The 23,924-nt window shown below is 32.9% G+C and overlaps 1 protein-coding gene across 3 annotated transcripts in view; it reads left to right on the top strand.

Annotated features, from left to right (window-relative positions):
• sns (sticks and stones) overlaps positions 1 to 23,924 on the top strand; it is a 332,324-nt gene that overhangs the window by 202,259 nt on the left and 106,141 nt on the right. For all 3 annotated transcript variants that reach the window (XM_068768331.1, XM_068768332.1, XM_068768330.1), the window contains exons 6-7: positions 4,114 to 4,189; positions 22,054 to 22,169. In XM_068768331.1, the coding sequence (XP_068624432.1) occupies positions 4,114 to 4,189; positions 22,054 to 22,169 (192 nt within the window). The remainder of the gene's footprint in view (positions 1 to 4,113; positions 4,190 to 22,053; positions 22,170 to 23,924) is intronic.

Below are 23,924 nucleotides of genomic sequence, written 5' to 3'. Positions count from 1 at the left end.
AGAGATACAATTTTTAAGTCATATAAAGGTGTAATAGCTACGAATGCTGTCTAAGCATTATCTATCTATAAATGAGTCCATTAATTATCACTTGCAAAATTATGCAAAAGCACATAGTTATAATTATTTCTAACAAAAATGAAGAATAAGGAATTTTAAATTATTTGCGATCGTTTTCGAAAAGCACCGAAACCAAGAAAGTTGCACATTTTTTCCAGTAAATTATCATTATTACTCGCCGGTCGAAATAATTCCTGCCTTCTATTTTTCGAGTACACTCATGCGCGCTCTGTTGTTTGCAGAATAACCCTTCTAGTTTCAGGGTTCTCTTCTGGTATTAAAAATGTAAAAGCGTAACATTTTTAAAGGGTCCAAAGATAAAAACAAATACAGATAAATACGTTCATTTAAGCAATTGAAACTTGTACGGTTGTTTGTCGTGAATCACTCAATACCTTTCTTATTGGGAATAGAATGATTAGAAATAGGAGCACGAAAGTTAGAAGGGGTGGTCGCATTAATTATTTTATTTTATTATTTTTAACCATCTTGTATAAAGTGGTCAGTCTGAAATGTGTTACGTTCAAATGGAATACGACAGTCCAATAACTTCTGGCATTACAAAGTCTGCTAGGGCAAATAGTATACTATAATTAAAATTAGTATATTTTGTTTTGTAACGTGATAAATATACAAATATCAAAATTTAATAAAGAATCATGAAGAATGGAGAGATTATCCTGAAGAGATGCGACAATGCGACAATACGTCATGCTATCACTTTTTTAAATCATAAATCTGTAACATGAGAGATATTTTGATATTTATAATATTGTACTTTTGAAGTGAGATAAGCTTGTTATATCTTTCTCTATGCTTCATAAAGTAAAGGTAGAGTTTTAAAGCTAATTGTGTCTATTCTTAGCATGCTGAAAAGAGTAATGTTTTTACTTCTATCGTATAATACTTTAATACTTATTTATTTACAGAAAAAAAGAGATTACCTCCGCCATTTTCCCAGAAAAATATAAAAAGAAATTGACAAGATTTGTTGAAACTTATGGATTAGAAATATTAAAAAATCCGTTAAAATGATGACGATATTTGTCATTATGTCAGTGTTTAGAACATCAGCATTTTTGACATGACTCAAACAAGTGATCGCTGTCAATGATCCTTGTTGGATATTAAGTTAAGGTGAAACTTTCACGTTAAATAGTTCACTGAGACACTCAATTAGTTAATAATAAAGATAAAATAATTAAAAATTGTAAAAGTCAAATATCTTTTATATTTGAGATTCTAGTTGTAGAGTAGTAGTTTTTTCCTCCAACAGCAAATAAAATGAAATTGGCTTGATAGCTTTGTATTAATTAAATTAAATTCAACTTTATAAGCTAATATGAATTCATATTGAACAATAACGCCCATGCAAATTTTCGAATATTTCAATGATTTGAACTCAGACATACGACATGACCGGGCTTTGTACACTGATTGTTTTATACCACCCCCTGCGGACAGTACATTGTTTTAAAATCGCAATGAAGCTGCGACTTTAACCGAAAATATATTTAATTACATAAACGTAGAACACATTTTCATTTGACCTACACTATGGGTGCTTAACGATTGGAATTCGGACATTAAAATTAATGATGCATGACTTAAAACACAAATCATTATCGTGGATTTTAATGGAATAAATATTTACAAACATATTCAGTGTAGTCCTCGACTGTTGCCCTCTGTAAAAGGTCATTATGACTGTTTATATCACCTATATAAGTCATCACCATGTCAGCCGAAAGACGCCCGCTGCAAAGCCATGGTCACTGATCTTGCGCTGATCCAGCAACGTGATCGAACCTCGACTTTGTCGTCGGTCCGTCTAGTCGGAGGCCGACGCAAGCCCTCTTTTAATGCAGCACACACATTATAATTCATGATCATTGATATTTTAAAATTTCTACCATACAGACATGATCCAATGCGGAGATTTTTTGCAAATTTTATAACGATGGGGTAACTATTATAGTATAATATTATTTTGTTATATTTTTGGACACATGACTGATGTACAGGGTTTTTATTATTATTAAAACTAGTATATGTAATTAAATGGACTGAAACAATACTTTCTTTTTTATATGATAAATAATCTTTTTAATATTTTGCTTTTTACCGCGAAAGTGCCAAAAACCGCTCGATTCCGATCTGTTTATAAATTACATAAAATAAATATACCGGAAGTGCGCAATAGAATACGAACGTTTTGGGAATGACAGTTTGAAATTCCACGAATGGATCAAAGCGAACTTGTAGTGTTTTTATTGACACGTCAGCGACAGGATTTGGAAAATTTTCGATTATCGAATGGAAAAGTTGGGGAGGAAGCAGAAGGAATAATTTCAATTCGAATCGGAAGATTACTTGCGAGTTAATCTCAATGCGTGTACGGCACCGAATTATTAAATAAATGTTTTATGAATTTGTATAAGTTAACTTCTTCAAAACATTTTTATTAACTCACGCCATTGTCAGCACAACCTCTTTTAAAAGGGGAGAAGATTCAGTCATTAATAAACTCGGACTGGTTTTATTTATTTGATAGTATTAAAAATAAAAAAATATATATTTTTTAACTTATGGATAGGTGTAATAAAATTTAAAAAAAAATGTGTCAGGATATACGTTGGAATATGTGTATTTATTGAATTTTTGTGTTAGCCCTATAATTTACCCTATTTTGAAGTGCATATCTCCTCTTCGAAAGCGTTTAGTAGCCTTAATTCTGCGGATCCAGGGAGGACTGACTGATAATATATTTTTAATTCCAATGCGGTGGATGAACTAATTCATACAAATACTGACGAAGAACAAACCAAACTTAAAACTACTTAACACATTCAAATATTAATAATTAATAGAGGTTCAGATTAAATGTTACATAGAGAATTGTTAGATATCGTGAGAGAGTAGCCCTCTCGTAGATACTCGTAGCAACAGCGTAGCTCTACAGATATGCTACGTAGAAGCGAAATAACAGAAATTAGGTAGAAATCTCTTTCCGAACGTCACGGGGTGAATTAGGGTATCCGACAGATGAGTGCAGTCGATCGAACTCGATGCGATCACAGCCGGGGATTCCCGGAAAATCCCGTTCGTGTCGCGACAGCTCGTAAGAGATTTTTAACGGGTGAAAACTTTGCAAATGGATTCCAGTCTTTCTATCGTTTGGTCGGCCAATGAAGCTGTAGTTTAGACAAAGGTTTAGTATCACGAACGTGTCTAACCTATTTCGATTGTTGAGCTCAAAAAAATTTATTGCGGTTTATCAAACACTTTGTGAGTTAATTTTAGTAACAATTTACAGTATTGAATGAATTAGTGTTTGTTAGTGTAACACGTGCTTAATTTATAACTACTAAGTAATATTCCTAAGGGAATAGTTACATTGAGAAACGATCAAATAAATTAAGCCCTACATTTTTTTAATTTTTTAGATATTTTTAATGAAATATATAATTAAGTAACGTCATTCATCCATCCTAGTGAACTTCCTCGTGGACCATTTTTGGCGCTTCCGTTAGGCGTCGTGTTCCGTTCGATGTGAAAATAATTTTCAGACTTTTTCATAAGTAGTTTTTCATTTGTTCATGGATATCTTCCCTTTTGTTTTACATGAGTACTTCCAGAAATGAATACTAGGAGTGATCGATTTGATATAAACTATTATTAAACTGAACTTATTTTACGATATATTTCAAGTTAAAGTTATTAAACCATATGAATAAACGATAAAGACCCAACCACACCCCCAACATTTTTGAATTCGATGCCTTCTTTTACCTTCTTCAATAAGCAGGAGATATTTTAAAATTTCTACAACCCGAGACTAAAGGGTTGACCATATTGTCCGTTGCCTTTGCCTCATTGTCGTCTAACATGTTCGATAACCTGAAGATTCTATGCGGTCTCTGTCTGAAATTTATCTTCACTATGGAACAACAAAGCACCACTGCAAAGAATTTAATAAAAAAAATGTTAAACTGTTAATGTAGATTTATAATTTTTTTAATGTTTTTTCATAAATATTACTCATTGTTACAGTATCGAGTGATGAAGTAAAAGAAGTGGAAAGTCCGAATGGAAACCACAAGCTGACAAGATTCACAACGATATCCAGGTATGTAATCTAATCTTATTATCTATTTTGTATTTTATTTTCAATCCACGATTATCTTATAGAAGTTACTCTTTTAATTAAATTTAATAATACCCTTAAAACTTCCCTAAATATAGTTATAGTTATCTAGTCTATTCATTGATCTAATTAATTAAATCGTCTCATACCTAATTCACACTTTGGACATTTAATATAAAATTGACACTGTTCACAAACAAGTTTCCAGAAGATGGGCAGCTGCGTTCTCTGCATACCCTATTGTCACACTGCAATCACCAACCCACCTGTCAAGCGAAGCAATTATTGTATATTAGATGATACAGGCCGATTTTAAAAACTATTGGAAATAGGCTTCCTCCAGAAAAATGAAGGAGTTCTATTTAACTTAGTGAATAATAGTGGAAGTCTTATAAATATGATAATGATAACGAAACTAACCATATAAACAGTATCCACCATAACGCCCCACCGATACGAAATCTATCCCCAATAAAATCAATATATGTATACCAGCTACCTGCTGATCCGGTGGGACACGACCCCTGAGAGAAAACCTTTCAAGAGCATTGTTAGGCATTCATGAAAGGAGCTGTGAAAGTGCGCTGTTTTTATATAGTCTATAAAATTCCCATGAATTAGTTATAAGGTTGTGTGTTCATTGGTTGTGTAAAACTCTATATCCAGATGTAAAGTGTAAACGGTACGTATTAACATCGTGTCATCGTGTGTTATATATGTCGGTGAAATAGGCATAGCAGTGTTTTTACAAAGCGTATGCAATGTTATTATTGGGCACATCACTAATATAATTCTTGTGTTTACCAAAACAACAATTTCCAATTCAACAATATGATATTCGGCTAATAATATAACTTCTTTGCGGAAATTGTTGTTTCGGTTCAAGCAACAATTCTTGTCTTGCCATCCGAGCTTTAATATTTAAGACTTACAAATATTCGTCCACCCTCAATAATTACCTCCTTCAGTCAAGTTTATGCAATATATGTTTCTTCTCCATAATATGATTTGATAATAATTTCTCGACAAGTTAATATCGTCGATTTGTAAGGTTTTGTGTTTAAAAAAATGTCATATTGCATTTTGCGCCTCAAAATATGAATAATATCTAGTAATATATTTTATTTGCACAGTAATCAAACATCTAACGACGCCTTTCCTAGAATAGTAGTGACTATTTTCACTTTATTTTAGTTTTGCGTTAGTAACGTTTGCATTTTATGTTCGTTTTTAATTAGTTACCAACTTATGAATGTAAATCCTCACATTTTTTTTCCGAAATATATAAATGTAAAATACATTTTTTGAAATAGTGTAGGACGCGTGGTGATTTATAACTTAACAGATATTAGACTCTATTGTTTAAGGGGACAGATGTGGGTGTCGTTAGGGATATAAAGAAACCCAGCCATATTCTATACCTGCATTCAATTGGCCCCGCGTACCGCGACCATTAACTTAGGGTAAACGCACCACAGTGTCTTACGTACAACAGATCGCGATGTACGCGTAAAACTTTAAATAGACGTTGTTGTAGTTTTATTATTTAAATTCAAGCGTGGGAGCGTTACAATGGGTGTCACATGCACTTTCGAACGGTTAACTATTTTAACACTATAAAAAGGACAGTTAAGTCAGTTCGTGAATAAGCTCTCACCGGCCTAGGATGCAGAGCTGCTTAAAGAAAAGCTGCCTAGAAACTCAACAGTCGCTCACTATAATTAAAGAAAAAAAATTAAAGGATCACTCACGTAATTATGTTCAACAAACGAATGTCACAAAACTATATTGAATGACTGGAGTTGACAATTTAAAGAAAAGAATAAGTATATCACGGTATTGACCGAATCGCGGTTGACAGGAAATTGATACAGTCATATCGCATCCCAAATCGAAGCCTTGGAAGCCAGCCTTCCATCGGCCTAATTCCGTACATGACAATTTACGTCAATCGATGATATGGGTACGGAATGAACCTTCCAGATTGTTCGACAATAAAACGTTATAGGGTCATGTTTTGTCTTTGTCCGTATTATTCTGAACTGAATTTAACTAACAAACTCACATAGGGCGTACGGCGTGTATATACTGCTTAACACGCCTTTGTTCAGAATATTTACATAAATCTCCATTCTCGTATGAAGTTCCTTTGTTTAAGAAGTAAATTTACATTATATGTAATACACTACATTACTATACAGTATCCATATTTTAGTTGTTTAGTATATAATTTTCTTCTTTCTAATATATCGTAAATGTATTTAATTAACATGCTGGAGCTTAGGCGTGTTAAAATGATACATGCAAATGCTTTGCAAGTCAGACGACCTTGTTAAATTCGGCGCACAATGCATGATGCAGACCGCGGTACCAATCTCGCCTATTGGAAACTATTACATACTTTATCATCATCATTATTTAAGCTGTAGGAAATGCATTGCTGAACTTAGCCCCCCCCCCCCACCACCACCACCACCATAGCTTTACATTAGAATATGTTGGAACTGGCCGGTACCAAGACAAGGTCGTCTGTCCGGCTTGTGAGTTGGATGCGCTACGCTGCTCTTGTCGGTCCGTAAATCTAGGACGTTAAGGTCCCAGTGGCGATTCGTAACGCTTTTTATCTATGTACATCTGAAAGCACCGTAAAAATAAATTATGCATTGTAATAAAAGGTTCGTCTACGATCCTCATGCTCAATAAGTCCACACCCACAAACATGTACACTATTGTGTTCGTGACAAATAAGAAATGTTTATATGAATCCCACCTTTTTTTGAAAATTGCCTGGTTTTTTATTAAATGTGCAGTTGAATAAATATGTTCATATCATGTACAATGAATAGATTATTATTATAAAGAAACTGTTAATTTTCTATTCCAAAAGACGGTTCATTAATAAAAACACAGAGAACCTAAAGCTTCATACAACAATAAAAAGCTATTTGCGTAAAGGATTATAGAATATTCCGTTAGTAGGTAACACATTTCGTTCGGCGCCGGGACTCAGACAGAACCTTTCGCAGCCTCTTTAATATCGCGTACAAATCTTCGGTGGAACCCGTAGACATAAAAAATGCATACCCTTACCTACCTCTTACATCTCAGGTATCTCAGGGAGAGATACCTCTGTTCGGTGCGGGAGAAGAATTATTGTTTACTATGAAATATAAATTTCTTTTTATATATAAATGAACGACGTTCTTTTATCTTTTATATTATTATTGCTTACTATATTTTTCAGGCCAACTGGAGAACATATTTAGTCTTTTATATTACACCATAGTAAACATAACTATTTTTGTTAAAATAGTCACGCGCCTTCACTAAAAAAGTTAACAGTTAATAACAAAGACCTGTTCACAATAACAATTTGAAGTAAGATTTTTAGAAAATTCTAATGCTTATTAAAAAGGGTACATTTTTTATAGATCGTTTATTCTGAAACCATTTGTTCAAGGAAGCTGTAATATAACCTATTTAATCGTATAATTGAAAAATATGATTCAAACTATAAGAAAAGTATACGATTGTCAAATAATCTTTTATTACATTGTCCTCATAAATCCGCCATCGTTTATTCTTCTTTTGTTATCCAAAGCGTCAAGCGATTATACTCTCCTTCGAAACAAGGAAGTGTAAACATCATTATTAACTAAAAAAGAAACTTTGAGACACATTGTCGGAAAAGTAGAAGACACGTGCACTATGCATGTGTCTTGGCGTCCTAGGGTATGTGATTTCTGATGTATCGTGATGATTCAGCAAGTAGGTAGAAATCCCTTATATGTAAGTCTTAAATCATTATTATGGAAACATTAACATACTTGCCCATTTGTCTCTCCCGGCCCACACTAGATTGGCAAGTGGATGATATAACGCATTAAGTGAGCATTTACATACATTACAATTAAGCGATATTAGAAACGTGGAAGACGTAATAATGTATGACAACAATTTAATTAAGTTATTAGAATAAACAAAGTTACGTATTAAAAGGATCAGTGAAACGGGTAGGCGACACGACACGTATGGAATGTCTTTATACAACTTTAAATATGAGAAAAGTTTGAAACTGTTCCCTTCTGATGTTTCGCTTACATCGTTTTGCGTAAACCGTTGTCTGGAGTTCAACAGCGCACACAGACAAAACATAAATTACTTTTTGCAAAATGTCACAGCTTGACGCGTACGGGTGGCAAACAACGTGGATCCGAATAAACTGGAACTGGTGCCACGAGTTGGGAAATGATTTAAAATTCTCAACTAAACATATATCTTTTGTCGGATCATGACGCAAACCGATTCTCAGAGTTGAAGCTCGTGTAATAATTCAGTGTATCCAATATTATAGGAACAATTATATTATACCCACATTAAGAAAATCTGTTTCCTCAATTGTCTTTTATATTTCACATTGAAGTTAAAGTTAAAAAACAACAGTAAAAAAAAACAACTACCATTTTTTTTTGTTCTTCTTTGACCCTATTACGGACCTCTAGTTCACCCCTATCTAGATAGGGACAAATACTTTATTTTTTAGCTTAATATTTTATTCAGTTATTTCTTCAGTTTAATTCTCCTCTTCCGTGAATTACATTTACCTTTGTTCTTATCGTTTGTCATACTGTCGATTTAGTTCAAATAAATTCACTATACATACATTAGTTATGTAATATACAGCTTGATTGTTTATAAATATGTATGCTACAGAGGGTTCACTAAATTATTTCAGTACAAGCTTTGCAGAGACGAATAGTAAACAATAATTTTAATATGTTAATATCCGAAATTTAAAAACTATCTTTATATTATAGTTACATTATTTTAACATCTCTGAAACCATTGACTTTTGGGTAGGTTGCACCGTACATTATTTGTCAACAATTGAGCGATATTTTCACCTCTTTAAATCTTTTACAACTTTTACCTATCACCTGTATAATTCATACTGAGCTGACCTTACGGTAATCTAACATGCGATCCACTATTATACCAAAAATAAATTTAATTACATGGATAATTGTGATAGATATTACATTATATTTAGGCACCTGAACGAATTATTAAGTCCTTGGATAACGTGGCGTGACGTAGGCCCCCCTTAAAATTTTCAGTAGGGTTGGAAGCGACCTGCATTCAACGTCTTCCGAATATATGTTGGATAAATTTCATCCGTAAATTTTTAGCGGCGATGATAACTTTGCCACTCACATAATTAGAATTTTTACAACACGCTTCCGATGCATCACTTTTGAATATATTATATTTTACTATCAGTAACAACATCTTCTAAGATAATCGAGACAACGATTCCTTTTACCACCGTTGCTTCGTATATGTATAGCATATAAAATTCAGATGTTTCCAAAATATGTGTCTATTCTACAGTAACCAACAATTACGTGATTTCGCAACACCGTCAAGCCGATCTATAAATAAAATATTTCCTATTTTCATATCGTAAAAACAATGGAAACAATAATAAATCCGCTAAACAAAGTTATAACTAATATCGATACGGACGCCCGGATGACAAGTAACAAGTGCGCTTTCGTAACACTTCCGCGAAATTTATCTCCGTGTCAAAACATAGAAAGCAGGATAAAACTTCGTAGAAAGTTCCGAATTCGTATACGCGACAAATGGAAGGCTCCTACGATTTATTTATTTAGTGAAACGACGGCTTATTTCATTCCGCGCCTGCTGTCTGAATTTAGAAAGGCATTAAGACTTATTTGTTTAAAGTTATATTTAACTTGTGAGGCTGCGGGTGAGTTAGGCTGTATCATCGTGCCGTTCCGCGGTTTTCGGAAACACAATCAATCAATTTGTACATTTGTGTAGTTGAGACGTAACTTAATATATCTTTGTTCTTGCAATGGCTTTTTTATATTCCTTTTTTTTGTTATCATATGCAGTGTACTGGTAATTTATTATTAGATGCTAAGTGAACGGAACTTTTAATATGCCTAATATACTTAATAAAGCACGTGATTTCTGTCAAATCTTTTAACTATATTGGCGACGTTAAAGAAGTCAAAAACAAGAGCATCATGAGTAAAACTTTTGATATGCTAATATTTATAGCACTTGGTCTCTTCGGCCACTGTTGTTCAATTTATGTATATAAAAATGAATATTTGTCTGTATGCGGTTTATAGAACCGCAAATATGCATTTGATCATGTGATGTTTCGCAAAGTTGGTATGCGTGAGCCCACGAAGGTTTTTAAATTGTTATGACCAATTTTTGACATATGGCGCCACTGTCGTTTTAAATTAATTCCATATATAGCAGAGACAGTTCGTACTCATTAAATTGAAACGAAAACAGCGAACGAATGATGACGTTACGAGTTCTGGGTGAAATAGGAATTTATGTAAATTTCAAAGTTCATATCGGGCTCACACATAATTAAAATAAAAACAAAAAAATGTTTGTTTTTTTTTTGTTAAATTCCACGCGGACGATGTCACACGGCACAGTTTGTTACTCATATAGATCGTTGTTCCTAGCCATGGATCATCATCAATGTGATGATATAAATTCTTTTATTTATATTTGTAATTATTTTTAGGACAATAATTTTTGAAGCATCCTAATTTAATATTTATTTTACTCCATTGTGTAATATCTGTATTCTATCCAGTCTTTCAAACAATACGAATTTGAAAGGGAGTTTGTTCTTCAAGACCCTTATAAACAGTTTAAGAATTCCAAGTAAATATTTTAGTTATATACACATCGTGGCACTCAGAGAGTTTGCAGGTAAAATAGGTTCTATTGGATTGTTAGAAAACAGTAACCAGAAACAACCGCTGAAGAACATCTCGAGGAGTGACGGTTAAACTTGTTTACGAAAAGTATATAGTTTTTTTTAAAGGCACCTTGACCTTAAAAGCTAGTTTTAACAAAACAGAAATAAAATGTGATAACTCCATTGTACTGAAATATTCCCCGCATGTCTTCTATGATAAAAAATTTAGAGCTAAAAAAAAATAATTAATATTTTTTTAATAAAACGAAATTTACACCTATATGTATGTACCCTGTAAATCGCAGGTAATTTTTTGTTTCGTAGAAATTTCTTACTAATACTGTTTCATTCATGAACATTATTTATTTACTGAATAAAGAAAGTATTTTGTTTGAGAAGTTTGTTTATCGAAAAGCACTACAATTAAGTTAATTATTTATGACTAAGACATGTAAATGTCGGTCAGGTCCATCGGTTTACAACCACGTTTAAAAACACGTTGAATTAATTTCCCTGTGTAATATTGGATAGATGAAGTATGACGTCAATACGTGGCAGGATAATAAATAATAAACAAATTAATATTCCGGCGTAATATATTTTAATCTATCACATGTTAGACATTCCATAAGGATTTTGTGTTTGGAGACGGACGCTGTGCGCCTGACTTAATTGGATTTCGTTAGTCGCGCCCGAGGGAATACATTATCAATCATAGTCCCGTTAATTTCAATTTAGATTAAATTAAGATGGTGGAAAATCAAATTAGGACATGCTAAAATATTTCCTACTTTTAAATTTCATCATTCTCATCGTCATTTCAGCCGTAAGACGTCCTCGGCTGGACATAGACTTGTCCCGTAAATTTACAATGGAACAGTCTGGAAGCGGCCTGAATTCAACGACTTCAACTGCCTAAAATATCTCATAGCTTTGCTTTTGTTAAAACAGTCCTTTATAAAGACCGGCATATGATTGTCGGCAAATCGTCTTTTCGAACTGTTTAAAACAGGCAAGTAATATTTCTCATAATATTGTGTTTGAACTGTGTTAAAAATAAGACCACATTCATTTTTGAAGTGTTTATCAATATTATAAATCGGCGAATCGATGATGTAGAAGAACTTAATGGCTCTTTACGTTGTCAGTCCAGCCAGTAGGGGAGCGTGCCCACACATAAAATTATATGAATAAATAAAACAAGTATGTTAACAATCAAATACATGGGAAGACAGCGCTTTAGTGGTAATAACTTAAATCGTTATACTTGGGATTATTGCATTACACTCCTTAACAGACATAATAACGCTCTCAAGTGAATACTCTAAAAAGCAATATTGTCATATATTGTTGCGGGAGGTGCCCACTTCTTGCCAAGCGGTTCCCCGGCCAAGAAAAACACTCGAAAGCGGCGCCTTAAGAAATATTATGTCCCAGTTAATTATTAACTTGGCCGTTCTATAACACCACTTAGAGCTCGAGTTTACATTCGAAATTGGAAATTTGGCAAAAACCTTTACAAATTTTAATGGAGTTTTTTAAGCAAATATTTACTTATAATTATTCTTTACATAGTCACTTATATATAAATAAATAACTATTTCTAAATTAGTAACGTCTTTCGCAATCATAGATCTATTTTATAAGCTTCCTACGGTGTTTCTAGAAGTTTCTTTATGAAAAAAATAAATGTTAGTGCAAAAACCTAAAAATTCTAGAAAACGAAAAAAGGGAGACTTTTATCATTTGACAGTTTGTAATGAACTTCGCGTGTCTGACAGTTCACATGTTTCATTTTTCGTTGGTAAATAGGCTGCGTTGGTCACTGTTTATCGATGACAAAATTGATTTATTTATTTCAAGTTTAATCGATAAATAAACTGACGAGTCTTAAATATGTTACATTAATTATTTCTTTTATTTGAATACGACAGGCCATCAACTTCTGGCAGTAGAAAGTCTGGCGATACAACTAGTAAACGATAAGATGGAAAAGTTGACAGTTATACTATAATACAATTACAGAACATTACAAATTTAAAGGTATTATATACACTTGCAACAAAATATGTGCGTAGACGCATATAACAATTAAAATTACACATTAAATATAAAAAATTCATATGCGAGTCAAAAAAAATCCTATTTAAAGTAAAACTCTCTTGATAAACATTTATATCCATCGATAGACTATTTTTCCTATCCTGTTACCATATTACTGTATATGTGTCAAAATTTGTATATATATACACAAAGGATTTACCGTCCGCATAATTCCTCTCCAATACATTCTAATATCAGCTTAGACCGGATCAAACCGGTTTTATCTGGTTTGCGCTAGTTCAATCGAGTTGAAATTCGCGTCATTAGCAAAGCTCTAAATCCGTTTCGACATTTCCCTAAAATGGCTCAGCATTACACTTATTTAAACAAATGCCTTCCGCGGCCAAGCGAGGTATGTACACAACAAAGTACTCAGGGCGCTTGCTAACTTAAACCAAAGGATCTCGTCAGAATGCTATGAATTTTTTACAGCGAGAATTTTTTCTGTTTTAATTTGAGTAATATTTAATAACGTTACATGCTGTATAGAGATAAAAGAATACATATATCAATGCAAAGAGCGATTGGTGAATATGTCGAATCAATATAATGTATGTGGAAGTTCTCATGTAAATCTTTGTAAACTAGATGCCCCCCGCCCACTTCGCGAAGTGTTAATAAATACCCCTTTCTCCACTCCTATTGCAAAAAAAAATGGTAAAATCCTTTCCTAGCTGACCTCTGCTTAACTAAATAAATACTTGTAGAAAATCAAGTTTCTGTGGTCCATTGTTCCAAAGTCATCGTGATGAGTCATTACATAGGTGGAAGTATAAAATATATATAAATAGATATACGAGCGTAAAGAGAGCGCCCAACGTTTCTCATGTTTTCTAATTAATTGGAAAACATGATAGTGGTTCAGAGAGAAAATAGGATGAGACTGAAAAATCAAGGTCTCAAACGGTAGCCAAACCAAGTGAAGTATGGAAATGAATAGTGACAGCTGGATGAAGAAGTAAAAAGAAGGAGGGAGAGATTGTCAATAGCAACGGAAGTGGCCAGAAAGAGAGAAGGAAAAACAATGGTTGAACACCATCGTTTTTCCTAAATATATATAAATGAATATATAATATATAAAAAAAAAATATTAATATAAATGTTGTATCGAAATGATTTATCTCCACATAACTTTTAAAAATTTCTTCATGAAATCTTAAGACCTGACTCAATAAGAGTGCCTATAGTTTGTCCCTAAGTAAGTAAGGGTAAAGGGTAAAGTAAGTAATGAAGAGTGCTTTCAAGTTGTTTGTTATATAGAAATACTTTAGTTTACATATCTCCGTTTTAGGAAAAGCAATTCGTATTAAGTCACCATTATCTGAATGCTTAAGAATTAATATAATATTACTTCGAGCTCGCTTTTAGTTTAGTTCGCGAAATTTATAAAATATTCCCGACTCCATTGTGCGGATGAAATTTATTTAAAACAAAAAAAAAACACAAAATTTCGTTCGTTTTCCCGACTGTCGCCTTTTTCGTTGGGTCCTAAATTAATTTGCAAATTAGAAATGGGCAAGCAGACATTTCATTTTGCAAGCACTAAATAATGTTTTTTTTAATCCTTTGGAGATTTTTTATTCTCTTTATAGCCCCTTTTATTAATGACTTTTTGTTCGGCCCAATTGTATACATGTTTAGGCGGCAATTCTGTGTTATTCGATAAAATGACGAACGTTAATTCTTCCGAAAAAATATTAAGAGTATTTGTACAATGTTTCATTCGGATTTTTTCTTTTTAAAGTTAATACTATGGCTTTGCAGATTTTAAGAGTTTGACAATTTGTAGCGATGCCTTTTATTATGAGAATAAAAGACCAAAAAAACCCAATTCGATAAAAGTTAGAATCACGATGAACCCTACTATAATAAAAATTTTCAGCTCTAACGGCAGTTCTAGCAAGCCTCTGACCTAAGAAGAGAAACGACAAGAAACTTTGACGGATTTTTTCCTTGTGATCACTGTGACAATATCCTTAATATCACTTAAAAAATAATATTAGGATTTTTGTACTAATTTCTGTTTTTAAATTTATTATTCTGCTATAATTATGAAATATTAGACGAGAGTGTATTGTAAAATTGTACACAGTCGCCCAACAATGTTAGTATCGGGTATTTCAGTCACGGATATTGGATTCGATTCTCTATCAGTATTTCATAATATTTTCGATACACGTGTGGATTCAAATTTCAAAAATTGTAGCTCGCTGTTTTATACCGCGGTATATCAGCGAAGCTTGCATTGTTTGAAATAAATCAAGTTAGCACCGGTAAAGACACGTTTTATTTAAACTGGTGCGAATTAGAACGAATTATTTCATTAGACATGTGACAAACAAAGGTTCACGCTGGACTGGCGAGTTCGGACTGAACACTGTTTAAGTATTTTATATTCCCGCAAGTTTACATTACATAGTCGATACAATTGATTCTTACACGTATGTAATATACACCTGTTAATCAAATAACAGAAGTGTTAGGTGAAATACTGTTCCAAATTTTAAGATGTACATTTTTATGTATCTCGTTGTTAGGGTCCTCTGGTACTCCTCCCTATTTTTTTTAATGATTTTACATCTTCTACTCTTCTATTTGTGTACTTTTCTATAATTTTTTTTGATCTACCTTTCCTCTCCTTTCATTACAGAATTTTCTGTCACTCTTTTTCACACTTATATCCGTTCATTCATCGCCTAACTTCCTTCGCCTCGTTACTTATATATCACAGATCCGGGTTATATGACATATCTTTATCTTAAATTATATTTATTTTGTGCTATTTTACAAAATGCTAATTTATTACGAATTATCACAAATTATCACAGTTTCCAGTTTTTATTTTATTTGCTGGTCATTATTTTGGGTTTTATTGTTTCTTCCAAGTTTTTTAAATTCTAGTTTTGTTTTTCTTTTTTCTCTGCCTCTTGTTTATTTGGTTACTGACTCGACATGTATCAATTTTATTTCATTTATTGGGTTTGTGTCTCACTATCTTCCTGCAATATTTGATGAACATAGAACTATCATTGTCATTTTTAATTAGTGAGATGATGCAATCCTCGCTAATCTTTTTACTCAACCAGCATTTAAAGGCAAACCGAGGCCTTCCGACTGCGAGACAGTCGGCATCAGATGCACCACGGTCTGGTTCACCCCCGGTTCACAGAAGCACGCGAAAAAGGTGTACATTATACAATGAAAAATAAAAAAAAATCCTACTACATTGTGAAGGAATGCATATATCTCATGACATACACAAGTGGACACTGTAAAAAATTCTAAATAGAATACTGCTAATAATACCAGATATTCGCATAATATTCATCCTACCTAGCTGAAGAGAAATATATGTTTTATGTTATTGTACAAAACACAGATATCCAAATAAAGATTTTTACGATATTCAAGTAGAAAATTAACGTACTAGCCTTGACGAACGGGACGGATCGGCCGATAATATCTGGCCGGTCATGCCGAGCGTATACCTAAAGCGCGGTACAGCGCTTTTGGTAGCGATTTAACTGTACATAATTGTCACTCAGAGAATACTTGGGCTGTCACTATCGGATATATAAATATAATATATCACAATATTGTTGATATATGCGGATTCCTTTAGATAGGACCTGTACATAATAAAAGATTTGCTCAACATTTTCGAATAGAAAATGTTCAGGAGCAATGTTTTACTCATAGTCAATAGTAGACTTCACTGCTTATATTCAATAATTTCACTAACCGAAGGACAGTATAACCAGCAAGAAATTCTTGGTAACGTTTTTTAATGCCGACCTTTTGAAAAAAAAATATTTGCTCTCCTAAGTTTATAAGAAGAAAAATTCATAACATGCACAAAACAGAAAAATACTCACTGAATCGTATAATCTGACGGCAGAGGCGTAGCCCATATTGGATATGTGCTAAAGCATCTGTTTTCTCAGTTGATCAAGCGTGTAAGTAATGCAAATCCTGCTCTATGTATTCAATTTTCAAATCCACTTCGCGCGCTGTTTTTACGTCTACGTTAGCCTTAAAGTTTCTATTTGCGTACTGGATGTTTTCTAGAGAAAGTAAATAGTTATTGGTATTGTGTCTTTATAAACTAAACATATTTTGAAAAAGAGGTCATAGAAATAAGAGTAGCATCCAACACTGTCTGCGAGCCTTCATGAAACTACGAAACACCGTCTCGTCCAATATCCCTCGGTACCTAAATATGAAGGCCTCTGCAACCGATGCGTGTTACCAATGACTACAAATTACTACTATATTACCAGTCTCTCACTTCGAACCCCATTTATAACATCACAGCCGCTCAACGGCTTGCCATGGAGTGAGATTTGTTCGGGATTTTTTACGAGATCAAACCAGGAATGTGGAGATTCGTTTACAGAAGAAAGTAGCTGAATTAGCCTAGCGGCCTATCTAGACATTGGTCAGTTAAAGTGGTAGTTGTTAAGTGACAATGAGCGCAGTAATGATGGCTGCCAGGGGGGCCTTAAAGATTTGGAATGGAGACCACGGAACGGGCAAGTGAAGCGTAGGATGCTACATAGTGAACAGACCATCTCTTTAAGGCCATCGGAAGACGCTGTATGCAAGCCGCTTCCAACCGGTCCTATTAGAAATCAAAAGAGGAAGCCTCAGCGGTGGTTGTTCTACGGCTGAAACGATCATCATGTCACCTCCTCAAGTGTAACGCCAGTTGCAAGCTTGTGGTATATACATAGTCTCCCATAAACAAGGTTTAATTCATCTAATAACAAACAATTACATATAGGTCAAGACAAATATACGGACTAATTGTTATTGAGTTGTTCTCATTTAATTTCTATTCTCACCACAGTTGTATGGTTTCACAGTATTATGAAATACAATAATTCAGTTAAAGGATTATGTAAAAAAAATTCTCTGTCGTTTGCGAGCTCACTTATTTAAAATTTTAATTCTATATACATGAAAAGAATTCACAAATGTGTTACTAAGCTTATGCATTTTTATATATTTGTCTAAACATAAAGAAGGTTTGTTTCGTCGTTTCAACCCATAGACGGCTCACAAAAAATATAGGCTTCTCCCAAATATATCTACGGAAGTATATACCATAATTACTACCCTGTTTAGCAATCGCAATGTGGTATTATTGTACGCAGAGGAGGCTATACTGCGAGCTGCCACAGTCCTATATAATTAACGCACAAAGTTGGAATTATATAACGATGAATCCTGGTAATCGGAGTATAAGTTATCTTCGAAGGTATATGAGGCGGTAAAACAACGATGATTTAATAATAAATTAATTTATTTCTCAACGAGACTGTTATAATAAAACATTTTTACTTTTTTCTTAAACGTTAAATTTTAAAATGATTAAAAAGGCAACGCATATAAGGCCCATTCATCGTTCGCATTAAAATGTAAATGTCATTTCGAATGCCAACTCCAAAATGTTCGGAGCGTATCGTACATCGTGCTTCACGTGTGAAGTGGATTTAAAATTATTTTCATTTTAACTTACAAAAATAATTGACAGCCACTTTGATTCGACATGTGTTTTAAATGCTTAAAACCGAATACAATTCTTTATACATTTTTCATGAACATGTAGAGACATAAATAACAACTATACAGAGTAATTGATTAAAAATGTAAACACGTGAAAAGAGTGAAGTATAACTAAGTTGAACATATTCAAAAATTAATGGTTTTCAGAAATAATAAATAGCATATTGATAATATAGTAACTATATATTTAAAATAATTATTGTTTATTATCTGTCCCTGCAAACTTTGTACTGTCAAAAAACGCCGTTACATTTTAATTTAAAAAATTAATGATTATGATATATTTGACAGTGATGTCTTTTTTAATAGAACTTTTAATATTTCGTCGCTTATAAGATATTTTTTTTATTATTCTGTTAGAATGTTTCAAATAAATATTGTAAACATTTTACACCTAACTGCTGTATCCATTGACGTGTAAATATCATAAATAATGCAATTACAGGCATAATCCGGGCGTAACGGATATCGAAATAACAGATAATATCTCGGAATGACAGAAAAAAAGTCGGAAATTACAATATTTGATAACCATGGCCCCCTCTTCCATTACGGGCTTCGAGTATTTCCCAACCGGGAAATAAATGGGATATTATTAAAGATTTAGCCGGATTAAGTCCGCCATGACAAAGGGGGGGAGGGATTATGAGTCGGCTTGTGTTCCGAATTAAATACGGCTGGTAGGGTCATTAAAGGGAAAATAAGGGCAATTAATTTTTCATTTTTCCTCCAAGGATTTAAAATATACACGAACACAAATTGAATGGATATGGTATAATATTAACATTATCTGAAGTATAACTGAAGCGATGTAAAGTAAAAGCACCTGTTACCGTCGTTTGCTAAATAGATTTTATATGTTTAATCTGTGCATCATTATTATGTACATAAACAACGATACATACATTTAGACTGATGTTCCCTGATTCAGTATCTTCATGATATACCGAATGAGACGCAACCTCTGATGCAGTGTAAGGTAAAAGCACCTATTACCGAGCTATTCGAAATCGGTTTTACCTATCGGAGTATTAATTTTACACGTCCAAACAAACATACGTACATTTTAGACTGATACGCATGTTTATACTCGTATATACAGCATCTTCGTTCGAGTGAAACCTAACTTCTGAAACGAAGAAAAGTAAAAGCTACATGCAGGCAAAGCTATATGAGGTAATAGCTTCCGACGACCTTAACAAGGTTGTCCGTCTATTTTGTACCCACAAGTTCTACTCTAGGCTTTCCGGTATTTGTCGACCGATTCATCTCAAGAAACAACATAACATTTTTCCTGAAAAAAGCAATAAGATAATTCTAAAAAATTATACTACCATATCACCAAGGCTTCTTTTCATTCTTCACGTGCATCTAATAAATGTATCTGATATGTAACTGCTTACAAAAGTTTTACGAATAAAATATAGAAAACAAAGCAGATAGCGAATCTATCCGTTTCTTTGCTAATAGCTAGAACAGCTCACTATAATTATCTAATATAGAAATTTCAACTCCGCAAACCAAATCCAATTAACGTCGGAACGAGCGTTCGCAATGCATTCGTTAGATGACGTCAAAACATTAGCTATTTCAATAAAATACATAATCACTTATGTTAATGAATATAACATTTAATTTATTACATGTACACTTTTATTTATTTATTCTTATTTGCCACATAGGCATTGTCTAACAGTGAATCTTGTGGAGCAGAGATATCAGGTAGGCAGATTTTAAAACGTTGTCACATAACATAATAATACGTAATAATAATCAAACTTTAAAATGCTTTTTACTTTACATACATAACAATCACATGAAATCTAGACACATAAGTATAATATGTATATAGTAGTTAAATTAAAATAACAGCGTTTGTAACATTTAAATATGTATATAGTGCATGTTCCAAAAATACAATTTTTTATAATTTTGGTCGGTTTGTTTGTTCCGGCCAGTATCTAAAACAGCTACACTGATTTTGATAGGACTTACACTGGCACGTAGCTGATGTAATAATGAGTAACTTAGGTTATTTTTATTTTAGGGAAATTCTGTAAAATTGTCATAATAGTTAAATAATAAAAATATGTTAGATTCTACGCCGACGAAGTCGCAGGAAATTCGAGTAATAAATGAAAGTAACAAAGATTTGGTTTAATCTGTATCAACATTATATTGGAAGCGGTCTGCACCCGTTGTCTGTCCACCTTATGGGCGGACGTCTTACACTGCGCATGTGAGGCTGAGATCTCCATTCCAGAACCTTAAGGCTTTCTGTTCTGGACACGATGTTGCCTTTCCATTGCTAATCTCGCTGCGTCACGTTTGTTACTACGGATTGAATCCATTCCTGATTCGATTTCTCCAAAAGTTGTTCTCACACTACGTATAATGCGTTTACTGATAGTTTATAAATACATTATTATGCGTCTAACCTTTTAAATAATTAAATAACATTAAACTGTCAATTAACGATGACGATAATTGAAATAACACGTGCACACGAACATAATGATGTTTTCTAATCAGGCTCTACATCATGTTAACAATATTTAATGTTTGGTTATGAATTCAATTTAAACAAATTTTCATACTGGCACTCTAAGTATTGACAAAACTATATATCATTAAAAAATAAAACTTTTGAATAGCAACAGATTTAAGAAATGACAGATAAATTGCATCAACAAGTTTTAGTTATTTCATTTATTTATATTTTTATTATAATTATATTTTTAAAGATTAATGTATATATAAATCTATATGTATATATATATATATATATATATATATATATATATATATATATATATATATATACATATAGATTTATATATACATTAATCTTTTAATTATTTATACATACATACATACATACATATATATATATATATATATATATATATATATGTATGTATGTACATACATACATACATATATATATATATATATATATATATATATATGTATGTATGTATGTATGTAAGTGTGTGTGTGTCTGTGATGCGTAAAAAACGTTTTAAAATTATTATATTTATTCAACTTAATATTATGTTTAGACTAATACGAGTATTGTAAAACATAAGCGTTGGACCCAATATTGGACGAATTTAATCATTTATTATTACATATACTCTATCTAGTAAATAAAAAAATATATTCAGATGAATGTTTTTCATAAACCCTTTTCATATTTTAAGAGATGTTATCTCATAAATGTTGTTTTAAAATGCTAAAAAATAATTTCAACCCGAAATTTAAAATGAAAATTATTAATAAAAATAAATGTAAAACTCAGATAACATCGATGCCTGTTATGCGGCACTCTATCACGCTGACAGAGCAATTCTAGAACCCGTTCGTGTCAAGTGGGAGCTTATTTCAGTCATCTCAACCTAATTTCTCTGAACAGGGTTCACTTCAAGGCGTCGGCTGACGACGACTACGCAGATTTCACATGCGAAGCAAGGCACGAGGCGCTGCAGAGGGACGTACCTATGCGGAGCACTGTACAGCTCAGCGTTCTCTGTGAGTATTACGTATTTAGTTTATAGCGTTAATTTTAAAGGTTGTACATTCTGCGAGGTTAAGTCATTAATTATTAAAAATAATACAATGTTTCAATGCGGTCACCGCACACACTGTGTTTAGGAATAGGTGTCAAAGCTTTAAAGACTTTTATAATTATAACTAATCACTTTGTATGTATACGGAATACAGAATCATTATCCGTTTCCGGTTTGTAGACGTCTCAGCTACTGAAAAAACATACAGAATATAAGAAACAACATCTCTTAATAAAATTTTTATAAGATGTTCTTTATTGTATAACTATGTACGCAGATCAAACTATATCTATACCTTGGCGTTGGCTTCCTAGTAATGTCCGAACGTAAGAAGCCAAGGGAGTTAATTAATAAAATTACTCGCATACTGAAAGCACCATAGTGCTGCTCGAAGAACGAGTCCATTTAAGAGAATTTCTTCGTTATCCGGTAACTAAAATATTATAAATTAAACTAGGAAGGTTAAGAGACATTTTATAGGTAAAATATTTTGTAACATCTATACAAACGACAATATTTTTGCAGTAAAATAGAATATAAAATAAGGTCATGATAAGGTACGCTGCAGTAAGCAAAGACCTGTAAACAGCAAGACATTAGACAGCTTTAAATTCAATTCCTGTTTTATGTTTTATTTGAGCGCCTTTAATTCCTTATATGCTTTACTTTGTAAAAGTTTTAATTTTTTTGCGTATTGGTTTTATTATGTGTGGGGGAATATGACTTAATCGCCATGCTTAGAAGGTGATCTGTTTTGGTCGAAAGGTTCTCAAGAGTCGATTACGAGCCAGGGAGACGCGGCGTAGGTAGGCCCTCAGCTAGGTGGACCGTCGATACGATCGCAAAGTATGGACCTGACTTCGTGACGATCTTTGGGAAGCCAGAAGAGTCTATAGGCTGACATACAGATGATGTTCGTGGATAGATAGTTTATACTATAAATAAAGTTAACAGCATATTTTATTCTAAAATTGAAATCATTTTTATTATTAAAATGTATTTAATAAAAATGTTTAAAATGTAAACATATATTTTACTTTACCAAGTGTATTATATATAGTTAATGCATTTTATTCCTCGTCCCAATTCTTTGTTTAATATCAAAATGTCTGTCCTTTCAATTTTAGGATAAAATACCAAAAAGCATAATGCAGATCTATAATACCATTGTCTGAAATGTAAAAACACGATTTAAATTATCAAAGGCGTGACATTTTTTAAATATCTACACATCTGTACATAACTGATAATGACTATTAATGTTAGGGTTGTCGCACTACAAAAATTAATTGGTCCAATTTGCATTCCGCCGTGAATAAATTGCACGAATTCGCGCAAACTCCCGGCGTCAGAGATTGCATGATTTATTTGCCGGCATCCGAATTCTGTTTTATATCTATTGTCAGAATTGTAACCTATTTTTCGTTGGAACCTAAACGCTCCACTTCTCCCATCTGGTATGTCTCCTACAGAGCTTATTATGTTTATATTTAGTAATTATTTGGGACGTTGTTCATGAAACTAAATTAGTTTTTAATAACGTCATAGTCAAAACGTTTTGCCTTATTATAAATGTGATCTCTAGATGGACAAAAGTAACCGACTTGGCCCGGCAGATTATTTAGCTAAATATGAAGTGAGCAGACCACATAGTACGCAGAACAGATGCTCGATAAGGACTTAAGCTCCTGGAGTAGTGACTGTCGGCAAACGCCGT

Source organism: Battus philenor, unplaced genomic scaffold (assembly GCF_028537555.1).
Source record: "Battus philenor isolate CCGP_79_NKW_IND1 unplaced genomic scaffold, ilBatPhil1.0.hap1 SCAF_25, whole genome shotgun sequence".
Taxonomy (NCBI): Eukaryota; Metazoa; Arthropoda; class Insecta; order Lepidoptera; family Papilionidae; genus Battus; species Battus philenor.
The sequence above is the reverse complement of the archived record's forward strand: the minus strand, read 5'-3'. Positions and strand labels throughout refer to the sequence as shown.